Source organism: Chlamydotis macqueenii, chromosome 29 (assembly GCF_036417535.1).
Source record: "Chlamydotis macqueenii isolate bChlMac1 chromosome 29, bChlMac1.mat, whole genome shotgun sequence".
Classification (NCBI taxonomy): domain Eukaryota; kingdom Metazoa; phylum Chordata; class Aves; order Otidiformes; family Otididae; genus Chlamydotis; species Chlamydotis macqueenii.
In genome coordinates this window covers 2,534,490-2,558,499 of record NC_141584.1, presented here as the reverse complement: position 1 = coordinate 2,558,499, position 24,010 = coordinate 2,534,490, and the positions used below count along the sequence as shown (strand labels likewise).

The 24,010-nt window shown below is 67.0% G+C and overlaps 1 protein-coding gene across 1 annotated transcript; it reads right to left on the bottom strand.

The window, feature by feature from the left end:
* Nucleotides 1–23,972, bottom strand: SARNP (SAP domain containing ribonucleoprotein). The gene is made up of 11 exons (XM_086768991.1): nucleotides 23,890–23,972; nucleotides 23,291–23,390; nucleotides 22,989–23,035; nucleotides 22,005–22,072; nucleotides 20,728–20,779; nucleotides 18,251–18,324; nucleotides 17,704–17,732; nucleotides 17,347–17,372; nucleotides 16,104–16,172; nucleotides 2,994–3,083; nucleotides 1–1,350 (listed from the first exon to the last, which is right to left on the bottom strand). Exons 1-11 carry the CDS (start codon nucleotides 23,923–23,925, stop codon nucleotides 1,309–1,311), a joined length of 633 nt encoding a protein of 210 aa, XP_086625117.1. The 5' UTR covers nucleotides 23,926–23,972; the 3' UTR covers nucleotides 1–1,308.
* Nucleotides 23,973–24,010: the final 38 nt, after the last annotated feature.

Here is a 24,010-nt window from a genome sequence, read left to right as displayed (position 1 = left end):
GGCAGCGGGACGCGCCTCGCGAGTTGCGGCAGCGCTGCCCTTCACCCGACTGGCCACGGAACCGCGGTCCTGCACAGCTACCAAGAGCTTCCAGCCCCAAACCCCGCTCCGGGGTAACGCCGGCACTCTCCCGCACCGCCCGGCGGCTCGGAGAGCAAGGGTTCTTCGGCAGGGCTGTGAGTTAAACTGGCGCGGCAGCTGAGGCAAGGAGAGGACGGGATAAAACCCAGCCTGAGGACGCGGACGGGACCACGCGACCGCTGGTTTGTGGCGTAAGGAGCGGAACTATCACTGGCCTTCGAGGAAACACACGGGAAACAGCACGAGCCGCGGAGCGCCTTGCAGGGCGGGATAAACGAGGTGGCGAGAAGCGGCCGCGTTGGCAAACGCGTTGCTGCGCGCTCCTCCTCGTCTCGGGACGGCAGCCTCGGCCCGGGGTTAATCGGCAATTCCAGCTCCGCCAGCTCCCGTCAGCCTCGCCGGGGAAGGCTGGCAGCCGGGAAACTGCCCGCACGCCAGCCATCGCACGCGCCACTTCCGCTTTGGAAAACAGGAGAGAGTCTGGGAAAACCCTTCCCTGACGTCCAGCCCGCTGGCTCCCGGGCCAGCCCGGGTAAGAGGCCAGAGACCCAGCCCGGGACGCACGCAACGCGCCGTGCTCTCGAGACGAGGCGCGGTCCCGTGCTCGCGTCCCAGCTGCTGCGAGGAGACCAGGACAGCGCCGACCCTCGGGGCTCGTCTGCAGAGGGGCAGCGGGAGAGAAGCAGGGTGGCGCGAGAGCCGGAGACGGCGCCAAACGCACACCGGCAGCACGCTGGAGCAGCAGCAGCAGCACGCTGGAGCCCTTTGGGTAGAAGAGCCGCTGCGGAGGGCAGCGCAAAGCCCGCTGCCTCCGCTGCTCCCTGTTCTCCCTTCCTCACTGCGCGGCACCGCGCTCCTCCCGCTGCTCCGTCTCCCTGGGCAGTCTGGCTCTCCCTACACGCGGAGGGCACCGGCACGCTCGCCATCGCTCCCCGCCGGGCGCGAGCTGCTGCGAACGGCCCTGCCGGCAGCTGGAAACCGCCGGGCGCGGGACTGGGGCTGCTGGAGATGCGCTGAGAACAGCTGCTTCTTTTTGCTCAACCCTTCTTCATTTTTGAAACTTCGGAACTTGAAAAAATACCTAGCACAATCATACAACTACGGGGATTCCCCGCCTACTCATCGCTAAAACCTAGAGGAAGAGTGTGGGGGAGAGAGCAGGGGAAGAGAGGGAGAACGCACGCGCTCGAGAGGCACACCGCGCGCGGCCGAGCCACGGGACGGGCGTCAGACGATCCCGAAGCGTTCTGCTCTTTTCCTCTTCTTCGCCTGCAGGGAGGAATTACAAGAAGAAGTCAAAACCAAAAGGAAACAAGCAAACAAGTTTTTAACGATCTCGCACGGAACGCGACAGAGCTTTTACGAGACGTCTGGTACCAGGAGCCACGGTGGAGCCCGGCGGCTCCGGCCCTTCCCACGCGCCGACCCCACGTTCGCTCCCAGGAGCTTCGCGGTTTCCCTCCTCGCGCCGGGACAAAGGGCGCCCCAAAGCCCGGGAGCAGAAACGCGCAGTGCCCGAGCAACAGCGCCGCTGACGTGGCTCCGTCCCGCTGCACCACGCCACAAAGGCGCTGCGCTAGGAACAATGCCCGCTTCAGGGGCCGGGAAAGCCGTGCAGGCGGCGGGGAGCTGGAAGTGGGAAAGGGCACGGGGTTAACACCCTGCTATTCACCGAGAAGGTGAGAGGGACACTGCGCCGCATTACACACTCCGCCGCGGCGCGCAGAGACGCCTCGGGCCCACGCACGAGGGGCGTATAAATCTTAGCTCCTAGCAGGATAAATAGCCCAGGGGCAACAGAAGCCCTGCTCGCTCGCGGAGCTTGGGGGAAAGGTGCATTTGAGCGCACACAATGCCGGTGAAAAGGCCTTTTTGTTCCAGGCACAGTCTCCCAGTGACCTCACGGAAAAGCTGGAAGCCCCGGCCCAGCCGCCCCCTCCGCGCGGGCCGGGGGCTCGCCCTCGCCTCTCGGCAGAAGGCTGGGAACGCCGCTGCACGCGAAACAAAACCCGCGCAGAAACGAAGCCCCTGTGCCCCACCTGAACCGCGGAGGCTGCTCGTCGGAACCGAACAAAACCCAAACCAAACCCGCGCCGCCTGGCTGAGCCGTGCCCGAGACCCAGCGCCCGCCCTGCCACAGCCCCGGCCGTCGGATCGCTCACGGGGTCCCGGCCCGCGGGGGGCCCCTCGTCCCCGGAGAGTGGTCCCGACTGCGGCTGACCCGCGCCGCGGCCGTGCAGCGCCGCAGGTGCGCGCGGCGCTCCCCGCCTGACGCAACGCAGGGGCCGCCGCGCCGGAGCGCAGCCTGCGCGCTGCTGTGGGACAATGTGGAGCAGAAGAAAGCGCGAAAGGACGGAAAAGAGCACAGAACTGCCCCGAGGAGGTGACAAATTTAAAAGCTGGGCCACAGCCACAGAGGGCGAACAAAACAGGGAGAAAAGCTGGAAACAGGGTCAGCATCTCCGTCCTCATTACACCGGCGTCTCCGGGGACTTGTGGATGAGGACCTACAAAGCATCCGCGGGGACGCGGGGGTCCGGAAGCATCCGGGACACAGGGAGTTACGGAGCGCAGGGAGCAGAGCGAGCCACCTCGGAGAAACTGGAGCAGAGCAGACGGGCTCCCCGCCCCTTCTGGAAGCATCCGCGCCACACCGCCACGGGAGGAGCCGGCCGCCAACACGTGCTGGCACGCTCCCGCGCCCTGGGAGCACTGGAGCAGCCGGTTTCCAGTGGGAGCCGGGGGAAAAGCCGCAGCGGACCGGCTGGCAGCAGCTCAGCGGTCACGGGAGCACACCCCCCAGCCCAGCCAGCCCCACGCCAGCGCAGGGGCCCGAGCACGCGGGGTGACGCTGCCGGCGCGGGACCGGCGCCGCTCCCCTCGGCACCTCGCCGCTCGGGAACACGCCTTACCTCTGTGTCCTCTGTAGCGCCCGCCCCGGCCGAACTCGTTACGATGCCGAACCGCTCCTTTCTCTTCTTCAGCTTCTCGTCTTCTTCGCTCTGCCACAAAGAGGGACACAGATTTATTTTGCTGGCAACGCCCCAGGGTGCTCGTCTGGTGGCGAATCGTGTTCCTCCCAGCCCGCTCCTTCCGCCGTCAGCTCCCGGAGCACCCGCTGGACGCTGGAGCACGGCAGCGGAGACGCCGGGAGCCGAGCAGGCCTCTCCTCTGCCCCGGCACAGCGCGCTTTCCGAACCTCGCCCCGGTCGGGACGCTGGACCCCCACCACGTCTCCCTCCCTACCAGCAGTGCGTTTCAGAGCCCCCACCCCCACAACCCCTCCCCAGGGCAGCGCGGCGCAGGAGCCGGCGCTCACTGGCCGAAGGGCCCCCGGCTGCGCCGCCCCGACGCGTGGCTTCCCCCCGCCCTGGGGAGCCAGGGGCACCAACGCCCTCGCCCGGGGTTCGGAGCAAGGGGCACCAGGCAGGGGGAGAACGGGAGCTCCGTTCCTGAGAAAGCACGCTTCGAGTGCCCGTGCTCCACCCGGATCAACTGGAATCAGTGAGCCGAGCAGAGGAACCGAACCGGACGCTGACGCGTTGGAGCTCGAGGTCACGAACCACGGCGCTGGCAGCGGTTTGGGCAAGAGCGGCCTCGGGCACCCCGTCAGCGAGCAGCGGGGCAGCCCGGCTGGGCCAGCCCCTTACCTAAACGAGGCGGCAGCGAGCCGCTTGGCGCTGTTGCTCCTGACGCGGACGCGTGCCGTGGCAACAGGGCCGGCCGAGGCGTCTGAACCGAAAGCTCCAAGGTTTGCATGCGCTCCGGCTCCGTCGGGAGCTGCCGGCAGCCGCGGCCCGAACACGTTTGATCCCCGCCGCGCGCTACAGCCCCTTGCTGCGGGACCGCTGCCGAACACCGCGGCACGCACCGGCAGCCGCACTGAGCCCGCGGCGTAACCCTCCCTCGCGGGAAGCCGCTGCGCGGGGCCGTCCATACGACGGCTCGGTCAGCAGCTCCTCCTCTCCGGGGTTTCATTTTGGAGCCGCCATGAAAGGTTAAACCGCCCTTGGCCTCCCCAGCCCCGTTCCGTGGCGGAGGACGGGGGGCAGCAGGCGCACGCCTGTCCCTGGCTCGCGGGGGGAGCGGCCGGGAGCCCCCTCCCAGCCCCGCACCCTCCTCCCCGGGCCGGGGTGCCCGCAGCTCCCGGGAAGAAGCGCCGTCCCAGAAAAGCGGCGAAACCCGCGGGCTGCGAACAAAGGACGCCAGGAGGGATCAGCGTCACGGGGACGGGGAAGGGCAGGACAAGCGGCTTGCCGGAGCAGCACGGTGTACGCGCAGACCGCAGCCGCACAAAGAAAAGCCAACCTGCGCCCTGGCGACGCTCAGCGGGGCTGAACCCCGCGAGCAGAGCGGCCCCACAGCCCCTTCAGACACGCCGAGTGCTGGGTCTCCGAGGAAAGGGCGCAGGGGCTCCCGGGGACGCACCCAGCTGCGGGTTTGTATTTATTTTCGCGGCGAGCCACCCCCACGGCTCCCCCCCGCCGCTGCCCTGCGGGGAAAGCGCGTAACGGTCCCACTAAATCAACAGCAGCCTAATGATCTCGCTCACTTGACCCCCTAGCACGACAGTGTCAGACGCAAATGCGCCTACAATAAACTTCACTCCGTCCCCAGCTTCTCGCTGACAGGGTTTGATTCATGGGGTGCTGAAACCCATCCGAGGAAAATTACCTCCATCAAAACGCTGCCGGCCCCGCATCCATCACCCGGCGAGCCCGGGGCCGCGCTGCGCCGCAAACGGGCGCGCCAGCGCCTGCAGGGAAAGCTGACCTCGCTGGCGGGACGTCGGATTTATTTCTAACCTTGCTGTTTCTAGGCTCGCTCCCCCCGCGCTCGCGCCAGGACGGTTATTTTGTAGCTTGTCTAAAAAGGGGGATGGGGGAAGAGGGGGAAGAAAAGCTTTCAGGAAGGACTCCGAGCGCCGCAGCCGAAGCCTCTCCTGAGATCCGGTAACAAGGGAGCGTTCACACAAGCATGTGGGTGTATTTGTGCCGCCTGCGCTCCCCAAGCTTTAATTCTGAGCCCCAAACCTCATCTGCAGGCTCCCTCCCCGCCTGCAGAGCCCAGCCCGGACCCCACGGACCCCGGCGCCGAGGGCGCGGCCTCTGCCCCGCCCCAGCCAGGATCAGGCCCCTCCGGCCCCCACGCTGCCGTCCCCAGGCCGCTGCCTGCCCTCCTCCGCACCGGGAAGACGGGAGCAAGGAAAGGGGGCTTGTCCCCCACGCCCCGGCGCGTCCACGAGCCCCACGCAGCACCCAGAGGAACCGCGGCCTCCCAGCCACCTTTTTGCTTTTCTTGAAGCAAGCGACAGGAGCGGGGAGCTCCGCGGCGTGCAGGGGAAGAGGTCCCGAGGGGCAGGAGGGGGTTAGCTCCACCAGCTCACTCCCAGTGCGGATCCCGGTCTCCGCAGTGGGCAGCCCCCTCCCAGCGCAGCGGAAGTGCCCTCGGCGCCCCGTGCCTGCGCGTCTCTCACGAACGATTCGGAAACGATCCGCCGCCGGCACCTCTGCTCTCCCAGCGCGCAAGGGCCCACCACCCAACAACACGTCCCGCTCCGCTGGCAGCGCCCAGGGCTCGGGCATGCAGACCAAATCGCGGCCGCTCCACGTGCCTGCTAGGAAATGAGCGCGCGGGGGCGAGAGGGGCTCAGCCCGGGCAGGGAGGGGGCTGAAGAGCCAGCCTGCCTCTCCAGGAGACCCCGGCGCGGATTCGGAGCAGGGGCAAGGGAGTGAGGCAGGGAGATGCTCCACGTGTTCAGCCGGCGCCTGCGGCTCCCGCGACGCCAGCTCGCCGCGAAGGCCAAGGCGACGGCGTTCTCCGCAGGGGCAGCTCCCCGCGGCGGGGAACCACCCGCTGGGCACCCACCCTGTTTTAAAAGCGGCTACGAAACCTCCGCCCCCGGGGCCGAGCCTCAAGCCGCACGGGCAGAGCACAGCTTTCTCCCCGGCTCAAAGCGTCCCCAGGAGGAGAGCGTTCCGGATTTGCAGCTGAAGCCCGCAGCGCCCTCACGGCAAAGGCAGAGCGCAGCGTGAGCCTCCGTCACCGCATCGTGGCGTTTCCGCAGTGGGAGAACGGAAGGCGCGCGCGCCCACGTGTGCGGGAGCCCGGGCCCTGCCGGTCACTCCGCGTCCCGCCGCAGCGTGCCGGCTGGCAGGACGGAAAGCAGAGCCCCAGGCTCCCAGGCGACAGGAGGTTAACGATGACACGGCCTTGACCTCCCAGAGGTACAGGCTATGAAACGCTCGGGGTAACGGGCTTCCAGTTTCGTCCCCGCAGGGCCAACGACAGCAGCCGGCGGCTCTGTCCGCAGAGCACTCCAACCCCCGGATGCACAGCTGTCACCACCACCTTCTCGAAATTCATCTCCCCCTGTTTATTCCTCCTGTTGTCTCCCCTCGCAGCGCCGCCGAGCCCTGCAGCCGGCGCTCCCGTCCGCCAGCGAGCGCTCCGAGGGGACGGGAAGCGCCAGGGGAGCCCGAGGTTTATACTGAACTATTCCGCGTGCGCCTTACGCCCCTTCCCACGTCCACAAAATCGCCTCTCACGCGGGGGATCCTCGCCCGGCAGCGCGCGGAGCGGGGTGCGGAACGAGGAGCGATGCTGGGTCTCTCGCGCACAACCGCGCCCCGTGCGCGCAGCCCAGGGCCCCAGCGCTTTCCGGAAAGGCGGAACGCGGCTCTGCCTCCAGGGAAAGGGGACACCGGAGCCCCAGCACCGGGATGGGCATCCGGAGAAACGTCCCGTCGCCGTCTCAGGGCAGGATGGCGGCGACATCCCGCGCAGCCGCACCACCGAGGCCTCGCTCGGGCACGGCCAGGGCGGCCGGCGCCCCGCGCGCCCCCGCTGCCTCTCCAGGAACTCCGTTACAGAACTGGCACACAGGTCAGAGCAAAGCTTCATCCGCCGCTCGCTTCATCCGTTACAAACCGGCCGTAAGCGCCCGGGACGAACCCGTGCTTACGGCCCCCGCGGCAGGCCTCTGAGGATCGGCGTTTCCAGACGGGACGGGAGGCACGGGGAGCGTGAGCTGTTCAAAACGCCGTGCCCGACCCGGCTGCGCGGCAGAGAGGCGCTGCTCTGCTCGCTCACGCTAACAAAGGCCGAGGGAGGCGGGCTCGGCGGGCAGCTCTTTCCCGGGCTAACGCACCTGCCCGGCAGCGCGGTTTTACACAAGCCCAGCGAAACAGGCAACCGCCAGCTCGCGCCTTGCCCCTTCTGCCCGCACACCCCTGGGAAACAGCTCGGCAAGGCCGAACCCCGGCCAGCCGCGGTGTTTTTCTGTACGCCGTGCGGGGCGGCAGCCGGCACTTCTGAGGCCTCTCTGCATCAGGACGCCGCGGCTGTCACGGCCAGAAGTTTATGCTGGCCCCACGCGGGATCCGCAGGGGAGGGGAGCACAAAGTCGCAGGCCCGTGCTAAGAGCACACCTGCGGCTCTCCCGGCGCCCGCTGAAAAGCATTCCTCGGCTTCGACGTCAGGGACGCAACAAACGCGCCAGGAACGCCACGCGGGCGAGCGAAGGGGACGCCTCCCGGGTGCCCCACGCGGCAAAAGGCCTTTTATCTCGCTGCGCCCACCAAACAGCATCCGAAATACCACACGGCGTTTGCAGGGGCCCTTCGGCGTAACGCTCGCTGGCCCCGGCTCGGGAAGGCTGTGAGGCAAGCCCCCGCGCTGGCGCGGGCGCCAGGAGCAGGTTCCGGCGATGCACCCGGCTCCGGGACGCGAGGCTGGCAGGGCCAGGGCCGCTGGGCGGAGCGGGAGAGGCTTCCCTCGCAGGGTCCAGCCGTTAAAAGAGGCAACGGGGTGGTGACTGAACACGATTTGAATCGCACATTAGCCCCCGACTGAAAATAAAAAAAAAAATCCATTCTATTCAAACCCAACAGGCGCGTTAACCCTTCCCTGCGCGCAGCGGCGGGGCGCGCCGAGCCCACCACGCTGCCGGAGCCTCCCGGGGCCCAGCAGGGACTTGCAGCCTGCGAGGAAGCGCGGCTGCTCAGGAGAGCGGAGCCAGGGACCCATCGGCTCAAACGCGACCGGGAAACCTAAACCAGCACGCCGGGGAGAACCGGCCGGGCAGCGTGGCGCCTTCCAGCGTGATTTCATCGCCCCAAGCTTCACTCCGAGAGACGCCATGCCGATCCGCAAACCGCTCCAGCGGCGACCTCCCGAGGGGCGCAGCGCCGACCTCCCGAGGGGCGCAGCGCCAGCCGCGACAGCCCATCCCTCCCCACTTACCCCGGGCAGAGCGGGGTTGGATTGTCCCGACCGTTCCGCTCTGCCCGGTGCTGCCCCGCACCGAGGGCACGCCTGGACCCCGCAGGTCCTGGCCCCGACGGGCCCGCCCCGCAGCCGGGCAACGCCAAAACCCCGCGGAGGGAGGGCCTGGTGCAGAGGGTCGCTCAGTGACGTTTTGGACAGGGAAGCGAACTGCGGAAGTCAGCTGTCCCGCCCCAGCAAGCGGGCCGGCGTCCCGGAGCCGCCCGCGACCAGCGCGGCACCACGGCGAAACCGAGGGACGGCTGCGACGGGCAGCCCCCGCGGGCACGGAGCCCAGCACCCCTGCGGTCAGGGGACGCTCGCCGCCGCCGCCCGTGCAAAGCACGCAGGCCCCTTCTGAGCAGGAGAGATGAAAGGCGGTGCGAGAGCTCTCCAAGCACCTCATGTTTGATCTTTTACGGTCGCTCCGTTTGGTCTCTGCAGTATCGCTAAAGCTGGAGATTCTAGCAGAGCTGGGAGGGAATCGAACAAAAGAGCTGCAGCTCTGCAAATATTTGGCTAAGCAAACCCTAATAATCATTAAACCCCCAGGATGGCAGCCGGGGGCCAGCCGCACCCCAGAGCGGGAACGGCCTCGTCCGCGGGGACCCCCCCTCTCCTCTCCCCGCTGCAGCTCCTGCGTGAACACCCCCTCGCTCGCTTTTGTGCCTGTTCAACGACAGGAACGGCCGGGGCCCCGGACAAGGTGCGTTAGCCGCGAAATTTTCGTAAGACCGGGAAAGTCACCTCAAAGGATCACACGGAGCAGGGCACCTCAGCAGCACTGCGCGCGGTTCGACTCGTCGCCTGCTCTGCGCGCAGCACACGCACCCCTCCGCGTTGCACGGGGGCTCGGGGCTGTTTGTACTCTTGCCCTCCGCGGTGGAGAGGGGTGAGGGGAAATCTGACTCTGTTTCTCCCGTCGAGGCTCCCAGGGCCAGGAGCGAGAGCCGGGCCTGCCATTCTTCCCAGCTCCTCCGAATTCCTGCAGCCAACTGGTTCAAGAGCCGCTGAATGGGACAGAATGACATCATTGATGGAACCATAATAGCGGGGGAGAGGGGGTGGGGAAAAGATGTATTTGTGTTGGGGACAAAAGCGAAGTTCTGTCTCGCAGCGGGGACCAGGGAGGAACCAGATGACTGGGCAGAGGGAGGTCAGAGAGCCCCCGGCATGGTCCCCCAGGAGCGAGCCCCTCGCCACTCCCCGAAGGTTTGGCCGGGGCGCGCAGCCCTTTCAGGCAGCGCTGGGATCAACGCGCGAGCAGGATGCCCCTGACCCCGCGCAGTGCTGGCGTCGTTTGTTTTTAAAATGACATCGGGGGTGTGCGTAAGCACGCGCAAAGGGCTGGGGCGCAGGGGGCTGTGCCTCCAAAGGAGTACCGGCAAACACCGAGCTGCTGCGGGAGCCGGAGCCGCCGCCGAGCCGCGGCGCTGAGCCACACGGTCGCTCCCCACTGTTTGCTTCACACCTTCCCTTCGCATCAGCGCAGGCCTGGGACGGGGTGAGCTGAGCTACGAGGGCTCTGCGCTGGCAGACGTCCCGCAGGCCGGCGGAAGACCCTCCAGCCCTTCCGGAGCGCAGCCGGGCGCCGAGCTGCCATTTCTCCTGGAGACAGAGTCACGGGTCTCCTCAGCCGCTGTTTTCTGCCCTGCCCAGGCAAAGGCAGCAGGACGCAGCACGTGAGACCCAGCAGGCGCTGAAGAGATAACAAAAGCCACAGTCTTATCGGCCCTGGAAGGGCGCAAGACGCTCCCACGTGCCCAACCGCAAGAGTTTCCAGCGCAAACAGGAGGACAACGACACAGCGCACGGAGACGGCTCCGCGCTTCAGGCTTCCCCAGCTCAGAGCGGGCGACAACCCCTGCACAGCGTCCCAGCCCAGCGCTGTCGCAGACCCACCCTCGCTCTCCTGCGCAGGAGCCACGCGGCGCAGCCGGGCTCGCGGCAGCCTGCGGCGCGTGACCCGCGAGCACGCCCGCGCGGAGGCTGGCTCCCCCTGCACGCCGGTCTGGAGCGGTCTGCAAGGACACGGCTGCTGGGACCAAACTCAACGTTTGCCTTCTAGGAAAGGCGAGCCCTTCATTCCCTTGCGCGATCCCACCGCACGCCAGCTGGATCTCCAGGGACCGTGACGGGAAACCACAACCCACCCCTCTTCCCAGAGGGGGCTGCTGCACTGCCCGCGGCCGGAGCGCAGGGGGTCACTGCAGACCACCGCTGTGCCCCTCGCAGGGGAACCGCTGCTCTGTCTCAGACGCAAAGCACAGCGGGGAAAAAACCAAGGTCTGCTGAACCCTTGGTCCCGTAACCTCCGGTCGCGTTCTCCAGAGCTGCAGCCCTGCCATCTGGGCTCGCTCTCGAGCACACCAGTAAGCCACGTGCTGGCACCCAGGCCCCGTCGAGCCTCCCCTTCCTGCACCCGCATCTCCAAGAGCGGCTGCTCCGCCTGCGCCCCGCAGCGTGGGTCGGAGCCGGGGCCGGGCCGCAGCACGGCACGCAGCCCGCACTCCACAGCGTCCGCCGGCCTTCGTCCAGGGACGCTCCGGTGCCAGCTCCCCCGCGCCCAGGGTGGGGACGGGAGGGCTCCCGGGGTGCAGGGGCGTTAAAAACAAAACCGCAACCCCTCCCCACCACAGAGGGCGAACACCTCACGCACCCTGCCCTCCGCCCATGCCATTCCTCCACGCAAGCCCCAGGCGACGCGGGAGGGGCAGGGCGGCCTCGCTCACAGCACCCTTGCGCTAGAACGTCCGCGGCCACCAGCGCCGTTCTTCACCTCGTCACTTCCCGTCACCTTCAACCAACAGCCCCGCTCGGCGGCTCTGCTCGGAGGAGAGCGACCGGCGCTGGAGGGGCTGGGGAGGGAGGCAGCACCCACAGTTACGGTGGCACGCAGCCACCGCGCACGGAGAGCCCAGCGCGGATCCATGGGGACTCCTGTCAGCAGGGGACCAGCAGTTGAGCGAGGACTAGCGCTCGGGCTCCAGAAATCCTTACTGGGGCTCTCTGGTAAGGCCCGACTGCCCCAAACCCACTCTTCTCCTCCCTAAGACTGAGCTTCACCTTTCGATCTGGGCCCTGTTACCCGTCTGCAGTGGGACGCGCTCAGCACAGCCAAGGCAGAAAAAAGGCGGAAACAGCTCGGTCGCCCGCTGCCGTGCCCTCCGCGTGCGCCCCGGTTAGCCGGGCTAGCGGCTTTCTGGGCTCCGGGCATCGCGCGGTGCCAGCTTCGCCGCTCCCGCCTTGCTGCATTCGTTTGTATCGGATCCTCCGACTGGGTTTCTGCACACCCGTGCAACTCCAGCTGCATTCTTCCGTCTGACCTAGTTTCCACTTTCTGCAGAGCTACCGAAAAGTTTCTGCCACCAGTAAAACACAAGGGGTGGTTCAGAGGGCTCTGCGCGCGCCGCTCTCCAAACCACGACCATCTTTTAGTCTTCCCCCTCTGTAAATCCAGCGGCCTTAGCTACCACTGGTCCAACTCTGAGGGAGACAGAAAATCCTTTAAAACTTACCTAGAGCAGCTTTTAAAATACCCCCAAATATTAAGATTCAAAAGCACGGTGTCGCGGGAACCTCAGGGCACAGGCAAAGGTGCCCGCAGAAGTGCTCTCACACCGCGTGGTCTGCCACGACGCGCCAGCTCCCCTTCCGCGTGGCACCGCTCCGCGGGACAGAAACATCCTCCCCGCGGGGATTTCGGAGCGCCAAGCTCCACGAACCCACTCACAGAGCAGAGCTCGCGCAGTGTCCCGCAGAGGAAGGACGCGCGGACAACACGCGGATGAAGCGATCAGCTTCTCAGCACAAACACAACCCCCCCACGCGTTTACCGGGCGGATCACCGTCCTGGGTGATCTCTCCCACCCATTCTAACACAACCGCCGCAGAAGGAAAAAGAGAAGGTGAGAGAGAAAGAGGAGCTCAGACGAAGCACAGAGAAAGAGACGGGGCCGGGATACGACGCGGAGACGGCGCTCCTCCGCTCTGCCGCAGCGGCAACGGGGCAGGACGCAGAGAGGGCAGCAGCAGAAAGGCATGAAGCTGATGACGGCCAGAAAAACTGAAGCGTGGAAAATAAAATAAAATTTTTCAGGGACACGCGCCCTTTCAAACAACGCAGGAGCCACCTCTGCAAAGCGACAGCAAAAGGCATTTCTCGGTGCCAAACTGGCCGCTCAGGCCCATCACGCTTCTCAAAACCGCAGGCACGTGCCACCATGCGCCACACGGCCGCCCCAGCGCAGGCTGGGAACGATCCTCACCCACGAGTCCTCTTCCTTCCCCAGCCAACTGCAGCACGGCTCCCCCTGCGCCCCCCTCGGCGGTTAACAGCTGCTCCTCGGGCAGAGCAGGGGTGCCCGCAGCGACCGCGGGCGGGAAAAATCACCCAGGAGAAGGACTCCGCCGCAGCGCGTCACCAGAAGCCTGCTGGGAGCCAAACAATTCAGCCAATTTCCCTCTCATCCGGCCGTTTTGTACACACGCGGACTTTCCAGCGGTCCACTGAGCCCTGCTCCGCTCCGACGCCGGCCGGACGCCACGCGGCCGGTGCCAGCGCCAGCCAGCTGATCTCAGGCAGCGCCGCTCCTACCTGCTCCGTAAGACACGCTCTCGTTAACGGGACTCAAACCCGCGCTCGCCCAGCGCCGGCCGGGGAACCAAACCCGCGCTCGCCCAGCGTCAGGCCGACGGCCGCGCTGAAGCGTTAACTCTTCCCAGTCGGGAGAGCCGGTACGTTTCAATCCAGGTGATGCTCAAGCACCCTGTGTGCTCCCGCGGGTCGGGAGCGGGCGCAGGACGCCTGCGGGGCTCTCGACGCGTCTACGGCTGCAACGCTGCAGCTGTAAAATAGGAGACTTGCAAGCAGGCAAAAGGAAAACGCAGTTACTCAAGGCAACACGCGCTCGAGCGCCGCGCGCCCCGCTCTGCCTCGCTGCAGACCGGTCACGCGCTGGGGAGAAGAGGGTCCGAGCAGGGACTCCTGCCTCCAGCAGAGCCCCCCCCTCTCCTCCCGACCCCGGCCGGCCAGGGTTACCTGGCCGGGCAGCTTGAGACGTCGCCCCGAAGCGGAGACAGCAAGGGAACGAACGGCTTCAGTCACCCGTCCGGGTGGGAAAGGCGCTTGATAACGTCACGCGACGGCGGCAAACGGAGCTTTTGTGCCATCGCGAGGGCTCTCGCTGGCCGTTTGGCACCAGCACGTTCCCAGCAGGGGACCTGCCAGGCGATTTGATACGCGAAGAGCAAACCACCCCTTGCAGAACCGCTGCCGAATCACGCCGCGGCGCGGGCAGCTCCTGCCGCAGCACCGACCCCGGCACATACAGCACGTGGCTCCACATCCTCCCCGGGGAGCGCAGAGCTCGGGCGTCACAGGGAGCAGCTGCTGCAGAGGGAACGCTCACGGGCGCGGGGGTCAAGTACAGCTAACAGCAGCCAGGGGATGGCAGCTCTGGGCCAGCGAGCGTGTGCTTCAGCAGGAGGCCTCAGAGGGGAGAGCCGGTGCTGCAGGGAGATAAACGCTCGCTTGATTTATTTTAAAAATTAATTTGATGGCCCCGTGCTGCCTGGAGACAAACGAGCACCTGCCTCTCCTGCTCCAGCACAGCCAGCCCTCCTGCTCGCGCGCTCCCCTCCCGGCAGCCCGGTCCCGCGCTCCCTCCAGGCAGGGAGGAAGAGGATTTTAAACTTGAAAGATTTCGACCCCAGAGGGCTAACGGGGGGAAGGGGGCTCAAAGCCCCAGCTGAGTTCACAGCCACCGGCGCAGCTCTGCGTTCGCGCCCCGCTCACAGCGGGGCTGAAATCCCCCTCAGCTGCGACTCCCCCCGCATCCCCACCCCTCCCCAAACCAATCTGAATGGGAAATGAAGGGTGGCTCCGGGGAGACAATGGCTTATTGTGAAGTTTGCGCCGCCACGCTCGGTGTAAAAACCTGCCAGGACACATGTAAACACTGCCACTGCCAGGCTGCTCCCTAATGAAAAGCCGTAAAGAACACCCAGGTGGGAAGCACAATGCTACCAGCTAATTAAAGTCACCAACAGCCTTCCTCCCAGGAACGCCAGAGCGTTCCGCGCGGCGGGAGAAGCTGCTGCCAAGCCCGTGAACTCGGCTTCCTGGTGGAGCAAACAAAAAAGCGACACGGCGCAGCGAGGCGAGCCCTGCCGCTGGACACGGCCCCACGGAGCGCGCGGCGCACACAAAGCCCCGCGTTGCACAGCCCGGAGGCGAGAGCCAGCCCTGCCGCCGACTCTCGGGCACCGGCGGGTCCCCACCGGGACAGCAGGAGCGGCTCACTGGTGCGCAGCGAGCTGTGTTCGCTGGCGAACGGCTCGGGGAGCTGCGGTCTCGCATCTCGGTGGCTCCGGGGTCTCGCCGCGTGCAGGGACCACGGCACAACCCCGCCGGAAGCCCCAGCTTTATTAAGCCGCGGCCGCACGATCCCGCCCAGGGACGGCCACGGCCATAAACATGGGCAAGGCACACATTGCTCCTGAGAAACGGGAGCTCCCGGTGACAGGGTTAACGGCGTCTGAGCAGCCTCTCACCCCCAGCTCCGCGTTTCCCAGCTGTAACGCACTGGCCGCCTCCCCCCGCCCCCACGGGGACCGGAGAGAACAGGGAACAGCGACCTCCAACGCCAGATATTTTCTACATCAGTGAGTCCCAGCGCCAGCGGAATAAAGCAGAACAGTGGTACGTGGAGAAACAGGCAGCGGAAAAGGTCAGCTCCATCCCCCCGAGGAGCAGAGGGGCTCGTTGCGCAGGGATGCGGAGAAGAGGAGCCTCCCCGGCTCCCGGCCTCTGCGCGGCGGAGGAGAGGTCTCCATGCCAACGTCACCCAGCAGTTCCAGCCGGACAATTCCTTTCACCCGTCGCCGTTTCCGAACGGCGCTGCCGCGCCAGGGTGGTTACAGCCCGCAGAGGAAACGGCTGGTTTTGTTTGGGAAGCGCAGAGGGCGCGGTACTAATTTCAGAATATGCATTTCATTACCGCGCCCGCCAGCGCGCTGTCCTCCACACACGTGTACCCCCAAGCACGCCCCGGCCCCCCGGCACGCCCAGCGCCCCTCAGAGCCCACCCCTCCCGCTGGAGACGAACACGGCCCCGGCCCCCGCCCCACCGCCAGCCCCCACAGGCAGCTGCGGCACGCGGCGGCCGAGCCGAACCCGCTGCTGGGTACGGGGACCACGGAGGGGTGACGCTCAGAAGCCTGTGCGCATTTCTCCCTGGAAAAATGAACGGCTTTAAGACCAAATCCACCTCCTGCAAAGCTCATCTCACTTGTAATTCAAAGAGTCATTTCCTACCGGGGCGCTCTGGACGCCTTCCCTTCAGAGAGCTCATTACCTCGCTGCGGACGGGCTCAGCTCCCACCCCGATCAGAAATGCGCGCTCGCACAGCGCGAGCCAAGCACCCGAAAACAAACCAATTCCGCAGCCCGCTAAACGGCACCTCTTCCCGCGTTAAAACGGGGATGAACAATCTTTTTAAAATTCAGCGCTTCCATCCAGCGGTCGTACCTCTCAAACCCGTACCGAGAGGCACGCACGCGAAAACAAACAGGGAAGGATGAGGGAAACGGCGCTGACAGGACTCCCCTGGGGCCCAGGGCCCCTGCCGCGGCACTAATAACGAGACGTAAAACCTCAGGCAGCACAAAGGCTGCGCGGTCGCAGCATGCCGCGAGCTGGCGCACCGGCGAATCCAGAGGTGCAAAGAGCGTCCTGGAGGCCACGGCTCCTTACCTTCTTGGAGAGCGAGGAGACATTCAACCCAAATCTTTGAGCCCTTTCCTTCAATTTGTCCATGTTTACCTACAAAGACATAGAAAACAATTTATATTAAAAAAAAAAAAAGTTACCAGCGCTCAGGTTGCGGGGATAGGGAGAAGGCCGCCTCCCGGCACGGACCCGTGCAGTGATCGCCCCCGGGGAGCCCCTCTGGGCACCGTGCTGCGCCCACGCCCAGCACCAGCCCCCGCCGGCAGCCAGGGCCGCCAGGCGGAACCAGCGTCCCAAACGACGCGGCCAGAAAGTGCCCGTCCGCCCCCTCGCTCCTCACAGCGACCCGGGGACGAACGCCCCGGGCGGCAATCCCCCTCCCGAAGGAGCGGCTGCTCCGGGGTGCCGCCGCCAGCCGGCTGCGCCCAGGACCTTCCCTACGGCGCTCCGGGCGACGCAGACGGAAAGCGAACGGCCCCCTATGCAAACTCGCCAGGACTCGTCAAAGCCATCGCTGCTCTCCGGCTGCCAGGGGTTTAAGAAGCCGCTGCTGCACCCTCACCCTTCCAAAGCTATCGTCACACCCGAGCAGGTCCCGGGACCAGCAGCTTCCCAGCAGACCGCCCAGCTGGACTGGTTTCCCAGATGCACCAGCCGCTGTTACGGCGCTCATCCCAACCTACAGATTCCAGGGACAAGCCTCGCGCAGCACGCAGCTCTGCGGAGCAAACGCGGTGCTGTTCTGCCTCGCGAGACCTCCTACGCCCCGGCACCCGGGCACCCCAGAGCCGTGCGCGGGGACACACCGTGCCCCAACTCCGCCCGCCCGTCCTCGCTCCAGCACGCAGATCCGGAGCTCTCGGCCCCGCACGCTCTGGGGCCTCCCGTTTCCACCTGGAAGTCCGAGGGGCAAAGCAGCGCTGGCCGCTAAAACCAGAGGAATTTACTACAGGCCACTCACCGTTTCCACCCCTGAAGCACGGCTCCAGCAGTTCAAAGAAAGCGGAGACAGAGCCGAGCGTAAGGAGAAACCGCCCGCCTGCGCTCCTGCCAGGCCTTCATTCTGAAATCAGCTCATCCGAGAGCGGTCAGAGGCAGCCCCTCGCTACGCGGGGACGGGAACCCCTCAAGCTCAGGCGGGCGCAACGCCCCGGGGGGGTACGTCCCTGCCTCCCACCCCCCCCGCAGCCAGGACCCTCCTCCTCCGAACCACAGTGCCTGCTCCAGGCCCGACCAGCAGAACTCGAGGACGAGAAGCAGGTCTTACCGTGGGCTTGCTGTCTGCAGAGAGGCCTGAAACACAGAGGCAGGAAAAAGAAAACCCGTTAGAGAAGAAACACCAGGAGCAGCAGCTTTTATGAAAGGGGAGCAGCGAAGCCACAGCGCCGCCCGACGCAGCCCTGCGCCCGCCCCACCACAGATGCTGGAAGGGTCTGAACCACCCAGGGGACAACGCGTGTCCCGTGCCTCCCCGTTCCGCAGCTCCCGCTCCCAGCTCCGGGGCACGGGCAGGAAGAGGGACAGCAGTGAAAACAAAGGAGGTCCCGCCGGCAAGTTCTCCCAGGAATAATTAAATATTTGCAGCGAGGTCACTCCGTGGAACGGCTCCGCTTCACCCGCTCACCTTTAGTGGAAACCGTGGCCAGACCAAACCTGCCAAAGGCAAACAGAGCGCGGTCAGAGACTGCGGCGAGGCCAGGCAGCGCCAGCACGGCCACTCCCACGCGCCAGCTTCTCCAAACGCTTTCCTCGAGAGCGCTGGAGCAAAACTGGTTTGCGGGCACAATGACATGGAACACGCGGTGACCGGCCAGCGTAATCACCCTGCACGCAGCAATTCCCCGCTTTCCTCGTACGCCCACCCGTGAAGTCCCGAAAGCCAGTCGGATCCCAGCTTCACCAGCTCTCCCTGCCCCGTCCGTCCAGGGCGACGGCGAGAACTGCCCAAAACACCACCTGCACGCCAGCCCAGGCAACCCCGAACGCACGCATCGCGCGCTCCTCAACCAGACACAGCGTACGCTTCACACAGGGGTGTCCTGCCTCACGCGGACACCGCCCCCGGTGCCGGACCCCTCCCCGGCGGCGGCGTTCCAGCCCCAAGCCCGGCACGGAGCCCCCTTCACCTCGCACCAAGGCGAGAAGAGGGGAGGCTCCACGCGCAGACTCACCGCGCTGCCCGCGCCGCCTTCTTGCTCTCCAGGCTCACGGGCACGTTGAAGCGCTCGGCCCTCTTCTGCATTCTCTGGAGGAGAGAGAGGAAGGAGCCAGCTAAGGCAGAGCGAGGATCTGAGCGCACAGCGGGGAAGCTCTGAGGATGCAGAGGGGCACAGAAACGCCCCGACGCGCCCCGCCAGACCAGCGGCGCGCAGTCTGGAAGGGGACAAGCACCCCCTTGCAGGAGGAGAGGCTGCGGGCACCTTCTGTGGGCGCGTGCCACCCAGGAGCGCGCCCCGCGGCCCCGGGACGCGTGCCTGACCAGAAGGTGCTCTCGTGATTCCGACAAACACAGGCTGCGCTAAAAAACCAAACGCAACAAAGGTCTGCGGCTACTCCGCCGCTCAGGGAGCGCTCCCGGGACAGGAGACGTGCCCGGGGAGAACGGGACGCGGGGCAGAGGCAGGACCACGTTAAGAGGACACGAGGCTGCCGCTGTGCTGGAGGCCGGAGCGCCGCGCGCCGGAGGGAAAGGAGCCGCGCTCCTGGCAGGGACTGCAGAGGGAGCAGCCCCGGCCCCGCTCCCGGAGGCGGGAAGCACGCGGAAGCGCAACCGGCTTCGGCGGATCTGCAGGGAGAGAGGCAAACGAGCTCTCCTTTTCTTCCCTCCTGAGCCACAGGCCGAGGAAACACGCTGGAAAAGGGGCGCGGGGCATTCGTTTTCGGGGATCTCGTTTATCCGGCGCAAGGCTTTCACAAGACACCAACATGGCTCACGCAGCTGGCTCAGCCCCGTGGCGTCGGCCGGTAGCGGCGCAACGCCGGGCGAAGTTCAGCGCCGCAGGAAGGGCCGGGCCCGCCGGCTCGGAGCACGCTGCCCCGCGCACGGAGAAGTGGGAAACGGCAGAAGCGCGAGGCTTTGCGCCTGCGAGTATTAAATCCCCTTAAAAGCTTAAGGGAAACATTTACCGTTTCATTCTTACACAAGGGCCCAAAAATGTGTTTGGAGTTTTGAAGGTTAGAGAAACAGACGGGAGTTTAACGGAAACATTTACTTCAGCCAAAGGCACAGCGAGGAGCGCGACAAACACTGCCATCAAAGCATCGGTGTTTGGAAAAGACGGATCAGGAACGCTGCTCCCAACGGCGTCCGTACCAAGGGACCTCTGTTCGACCAAGTCAAACAACAGACAAAACCGTGTCACCGGGGTCGAGGCGCACCCCCTCATCCTTTCCGGCACTCCGGAGAGCGCCTGCCACCCCGAACGCGCAGCTTCCGGAGGGGCGAGCACCCGACCGGGCCGCCGGCACCCACTGCCAGCCCCAGGGACCCCCAGCCGCTGCCAGCCCCAGGGACCCCCAGCCGCGAGCGACCGGGCCGCAGGCTGCGCTCACGCGCACGGCCGTTCATCCCTGATGGTTGCCTTTCCCGGGAACGCGTCTCCGTGCTGTTCGAACTCCTCTCGTGCCTGTAACAGCCCACGCTAACGGCCTCCGGTGCTCCGTTACGCAGCGCATGGGAAAATAACGCCCGGTTATCTGCAAAACCAGCTACAACACGATTGCGCTGAGGCCCGCTTCATGCTCAGTCCAAGAAAAAGCGCATTTCCCGCGACTGGGTTTGGCAGAATTCAGGGACAAACAAAGGGCAAGAGCGGGATTTCAGCTTAACGAGCTCTTAACCGGCCGCGGCCAGCGGCCGCCCCACGGCGCGGGGGACGTCGCTCCTCCGGCGAGCTCCCGGCTCCCGCGGGCACCGTGCTGCTCCTCGTCACTCCCTCGCTGCGCTCATAATCCCCTGCTTGCGACATCGCCCCGGTTGCTGTGGAAATGATCGCGTCCCAGACAGAAGATTAAAACCCTGAAGTTGCGGCGAACAGCAGGGAGACAAGAATCGTGTTTTCACAGCGATTGCTTTCTTACGGAGCACGAGCGGGAAAAGAAGGGGGAGGATTAGAGAACCGCGGTCAGATTCCCGAAACTCCGAGTTCCGCAAAGCTTTCCCAGAGGAACCGGCGGCTCCTGAGCGCTTGTTCGAACCACGCCCAGCAAACGAAGCGGCGCAGTCAGAGCGGATAAAGACAAGACGACCCGCGAGCGCACCAGGCCCCCCGAAGCGTGTCCGCAGCAGCGCGTTTCGGACGCCGTTTCACGCGGCAGGCAGCCGCGCTCACAGGCGCGACTCTTCAGCCGCACGCTGGCGGGAAACGTTTCCGCGCCAGAGCCGTGGCAGGGGCGGCTCAAGCCCGCCGGCCGCCGTCAGCCAGGGCGCAGGACGCGGCTGTGGGCAAGGTCTGTCTCCGCGGCGGGGTCGCCGCCCCGCCAGGTCGCTCCGCGGCCAGCGACCGGTCGTTAACGGAAAACGAAGGAGAAAATAAAGCAGGTTTGCAACAGGAGCCCTGCCGCTGCCCCAGCGGCGCGCAAAAGGGACGCTGAACGAGGGGAACAAGGAAACCGACGCCTGGGGGTGACGCAGCAGCAGGAGCCTTACCTCCATCTGCGATATTTCTGACGTTATCTTCACCACCTTCTTCTCCGTAATCCTGGAGGCGTCGGGAAAGAGAATCGGTCAGAACCGCTCCAGGCACGCCCCGGCGGGAGCGGTGCCGGGGGGTCCGCTCCCGGCCACCCCCCTGCGGCGCGCAGCCACCGTGCCAGCCCGGGGCCGGCCGTGAGCCAGCACCCCCTCACGAGGGCGCGCTCAGGGACGGCGATCGCGGGGTGAAGCGTCCCCGCGGAACTCGGACCCGGGGCCAGGAAACGCGCGGCCGGGGGCTCTCCCACGAGCAGAACCGGCGCCTCCGGCTCTCCTGGGTTCCTTTGGCCGCGAGGGGAAGCAGCTGGACAGGAGAACCAGCCGCAACAGCCTCGCCCCTGCTCTGCGCAGGGCTGGGGAATAACGGGCTCGGGTTAAGCCGGGACAAACGTTCCGCGGCGTTAGCGGGGCGCCGCGGACGCGTCTCGGAACGCGGGGTGGAGGTTACAGCGAGGGGCCGCGGACCCACGCGCCCCAGAACAACCCCCGGCCCCCCTTGGGGCTCTCTGCTGAAACGGTCAGCTCCCGGCAGAAGCCCGAAGGCCCAGCCGCGAGCCCCGGAGAGCTTCACTCCTTCACGGCCCCCAGGCGCGCAGAGCCGCTCCGCTGTGGTTCGCGGGACGGCACCGGCTCCCCCGCGCCAGCACCGCGGCCCGAGCAAGGCGCAGCGACCAGCCGCGGGGCCTGGAGAAGGACCGCACGGGAACACAACGGGGCGGGCGCGCGCCAGGGCTCGCACTCCGAAAGCGGAGCAGAGGCTCGAGGGGGAAAACAAAAGAGGAAGAGACGGCGTTCGGAAGTTCCCAGGCCAAAGGAAATGGCGCCCTCCTCCCCCAAACAGCTCCCATAAACCGCGGCTCGCAGCCAGCCTCGTTAAGCTCTCCCACCCGGAAAGCGCCCGGCTTTTGTTCCGGATTCCCGGACAGGTTTCTGGCTTTGTGCCCCGAAAGGTAGTGATGGTTTAATGGCACCTCCACAGGAAGCAATTCTGCCGGGGACCGGGACCGCGTCCAGCGCCGCTGCGCGGGCACAGGACGCCCCCTCCTGCCCGCGCGCCTCCAGCCCGGGCCGGCATCGGACGGACGGACAGACGGACCCCGGCTATCGCCCCGGGCCGCGGCACCGGCCGCCGCCCCGCTCCAGCGCGCGCCGCCACCTCCTCCCAGCCCAAACCGCGCAGAGCCGATGGGCGCGTGCCCCGCGGGCTCGACCCCCTCGGACGGGATAGTTACACGTCAGGCGCCTTCACGGGAGGCTCCTCGGCTTTGGGGGGCGGCTCCACCGGCTTCTGCTCTTCCTCCTGCAAGGCAAGGAGCGGGGGGGTCAGGTAACCGCCCCGAGCGAGGGAGAAACGCCCGCGCCTGCACGCGCCCCGCATTCAACCCCGCCGTCGCGGCATGGCGCGCAGCGAGAGGCGACGTGACGCGCCCGCAGCCCCACGGGCAGGGCGCGGACACGGGCCGCGACGCGCGCCTCGCCTTCAGTTTTTCCGTCGTCCCTCGCCAGAACGGCCAGGCCTCGCGAGGCTCAGGGAAGGGCTGGAGCGCGGCGCGCCGCAGCCCGCGCGCGGGGCGGCCAACGGCGGAACCACGCAGCGCCCGCGCTCAGCGCGACCCTGGTAAGGCCCAGTGCGCTCCTCACCCAACGCTTTTTGCGAAGCCGGGGTGAGATCTGCCACATCCCCCGCCACCCTTGCACCCCGCGCCGCCGAGTGGCGCAGAGCCCGACAGCCGGGGGAATCGCATCCCCCGGCGTTTTGAGCACGAAGCTCTCGCAGGCCGGGGCTCCTCGCCGCCCTCCGGACAAATGCTGCCGCCGTCAGGCCGCTCCCGGTGCCAGGGGGCACGTGGCCTCGCTACGCGTCCTCCCCCAAAAGCACAGCACACTCCGGCCACGTTTGCCGTTCGGCCTGCGACAAACTTCAGGGCGATGCGGCGCAAATCCTGCCAGGCGCGGGCGGAACGACCCCGCTGCGAAGCGGCGGCCGCACACCAAGGGAGCGCTGCCAGAAACCCCCAAGGCCCGCAGAGACACGGAGCCTTTGCCACAAAACCCGCAGGCGCAGACCCGCCAGGGAACGGCAGCGGCGCTTTAGAACATCGCGGGCTGCACGCGTCGCCTTGGCCCTCGGGCACAGAGCCGCCGCACAGCGGCAGGGGGCCGCACGCCGCCAGGCGACGCCGAAGGCCCTGCTCAGGCCGCCGAAGGCGACTCACCTCTATTTCTTCTGCCAGCACATCTTCTTCATTCGCTTCTTCCTCAGCTGCGGGACAAAACACAGAGCGACCGCAGCAGCAAATTACTCCAGGAACGCCTCTGGCTCGCGGCTAAACGCGGCTCCGAGAGCGTCGCCGGGCAGCGCGGGAGGCAAGGGCAGCGGCAGCAAAGCGCTCGGGGCAGGGCCCTTCCCTGTCACGCAGCAGCTCCACCCGAACGCAGGCCGGAGCCCGGGAGATCTCCCGTCTCCGACGGCAGCGCGGGAGGGGCCGTGGGAAGGACCCCCGCCGCGCGCACCCACCGTGCTCCTCCAGGTACGCCTGCAGCCTGTGGATCAGATCCTGCTTGTTGCCCTTGGCTTCCAGGCCGCGGGCCAGGCACTCCTGCTTCAGCTCCGCCAGCTGCGCGACAGAGGGAGCCCCGGGTCAGGGCGGGCGGCTCCCCCCGAGAAAACCGCCCCGAGAACCCCGAGAGCGGGGAGGCACGGCGGCGCCCGGACGAGCCCGGGCAGGCCGCTGGCTCAGGAGCCGCGGAGGCCGCCGGCCCGGGTCAGACGCCCGGGGTTCCCCCAGGTGACCGGTTACCCCGCCCGAGCCGCGGGAGGGCCGCTCCGCAGCGCCCGTCCCGCCGCCGCCCCGCACCGAGCCCGCGTCCCGCGGGGAACCCCAGCCCCAGCCCCAGCCCCGGGCGGGCGGCGGCGGGAACGCGGCTCCCGGGTACGGGGGCGACCGCCGCGGGCCCACGCGAGGCCGGGGAGGAGCCGGGGCCGGGGGCTGCGCGGCCTCGGGGGGCTCCCAGCCGCAGGGGCGCCGCGGGCCGGGGCCGGGGCCGGGCCGCGCTCCCCCCCGCCCCGGCGGGGTCCCCCCGCGGGAGCGCGGCGCCGCGGAGCGCGGCCGGTACCTTCAGCTTATGCAGCTCCACGGTCTCCGCCGCCATCTTGTCGCCCCCGCCGCCCGCTGCCGGCCACGCCCCCGCCGGCGCCTCATCTCCCAATCAGCGCCGCGCTTCCTACACCGGCGAT

Bases quoted from the DNA above. Each gene is read 5' to 3' on its own strand.
- SARNP (XM_086768991.1), bottom strand. From the start codon at position 23,925: ATGGCGGCGGAGACCGTGGAGCTGCATAAGCTGAAG. The intron at 3,084-16,103 runs GTAAGGAGCCGT...TCTTTGTGGCAG, and splicing joins TCTCCTCGCTCTCCAAGAAG to AGCGAAGAAGACGAGAAGCT. The intron at 1,351-2,993 runs GTAAGGCGTGTT...TCCTCCCTGCAG, and splicing joins GCGCTACAGAGGACACAGAG to GCGAAGAAGAGGAAAAGAGC.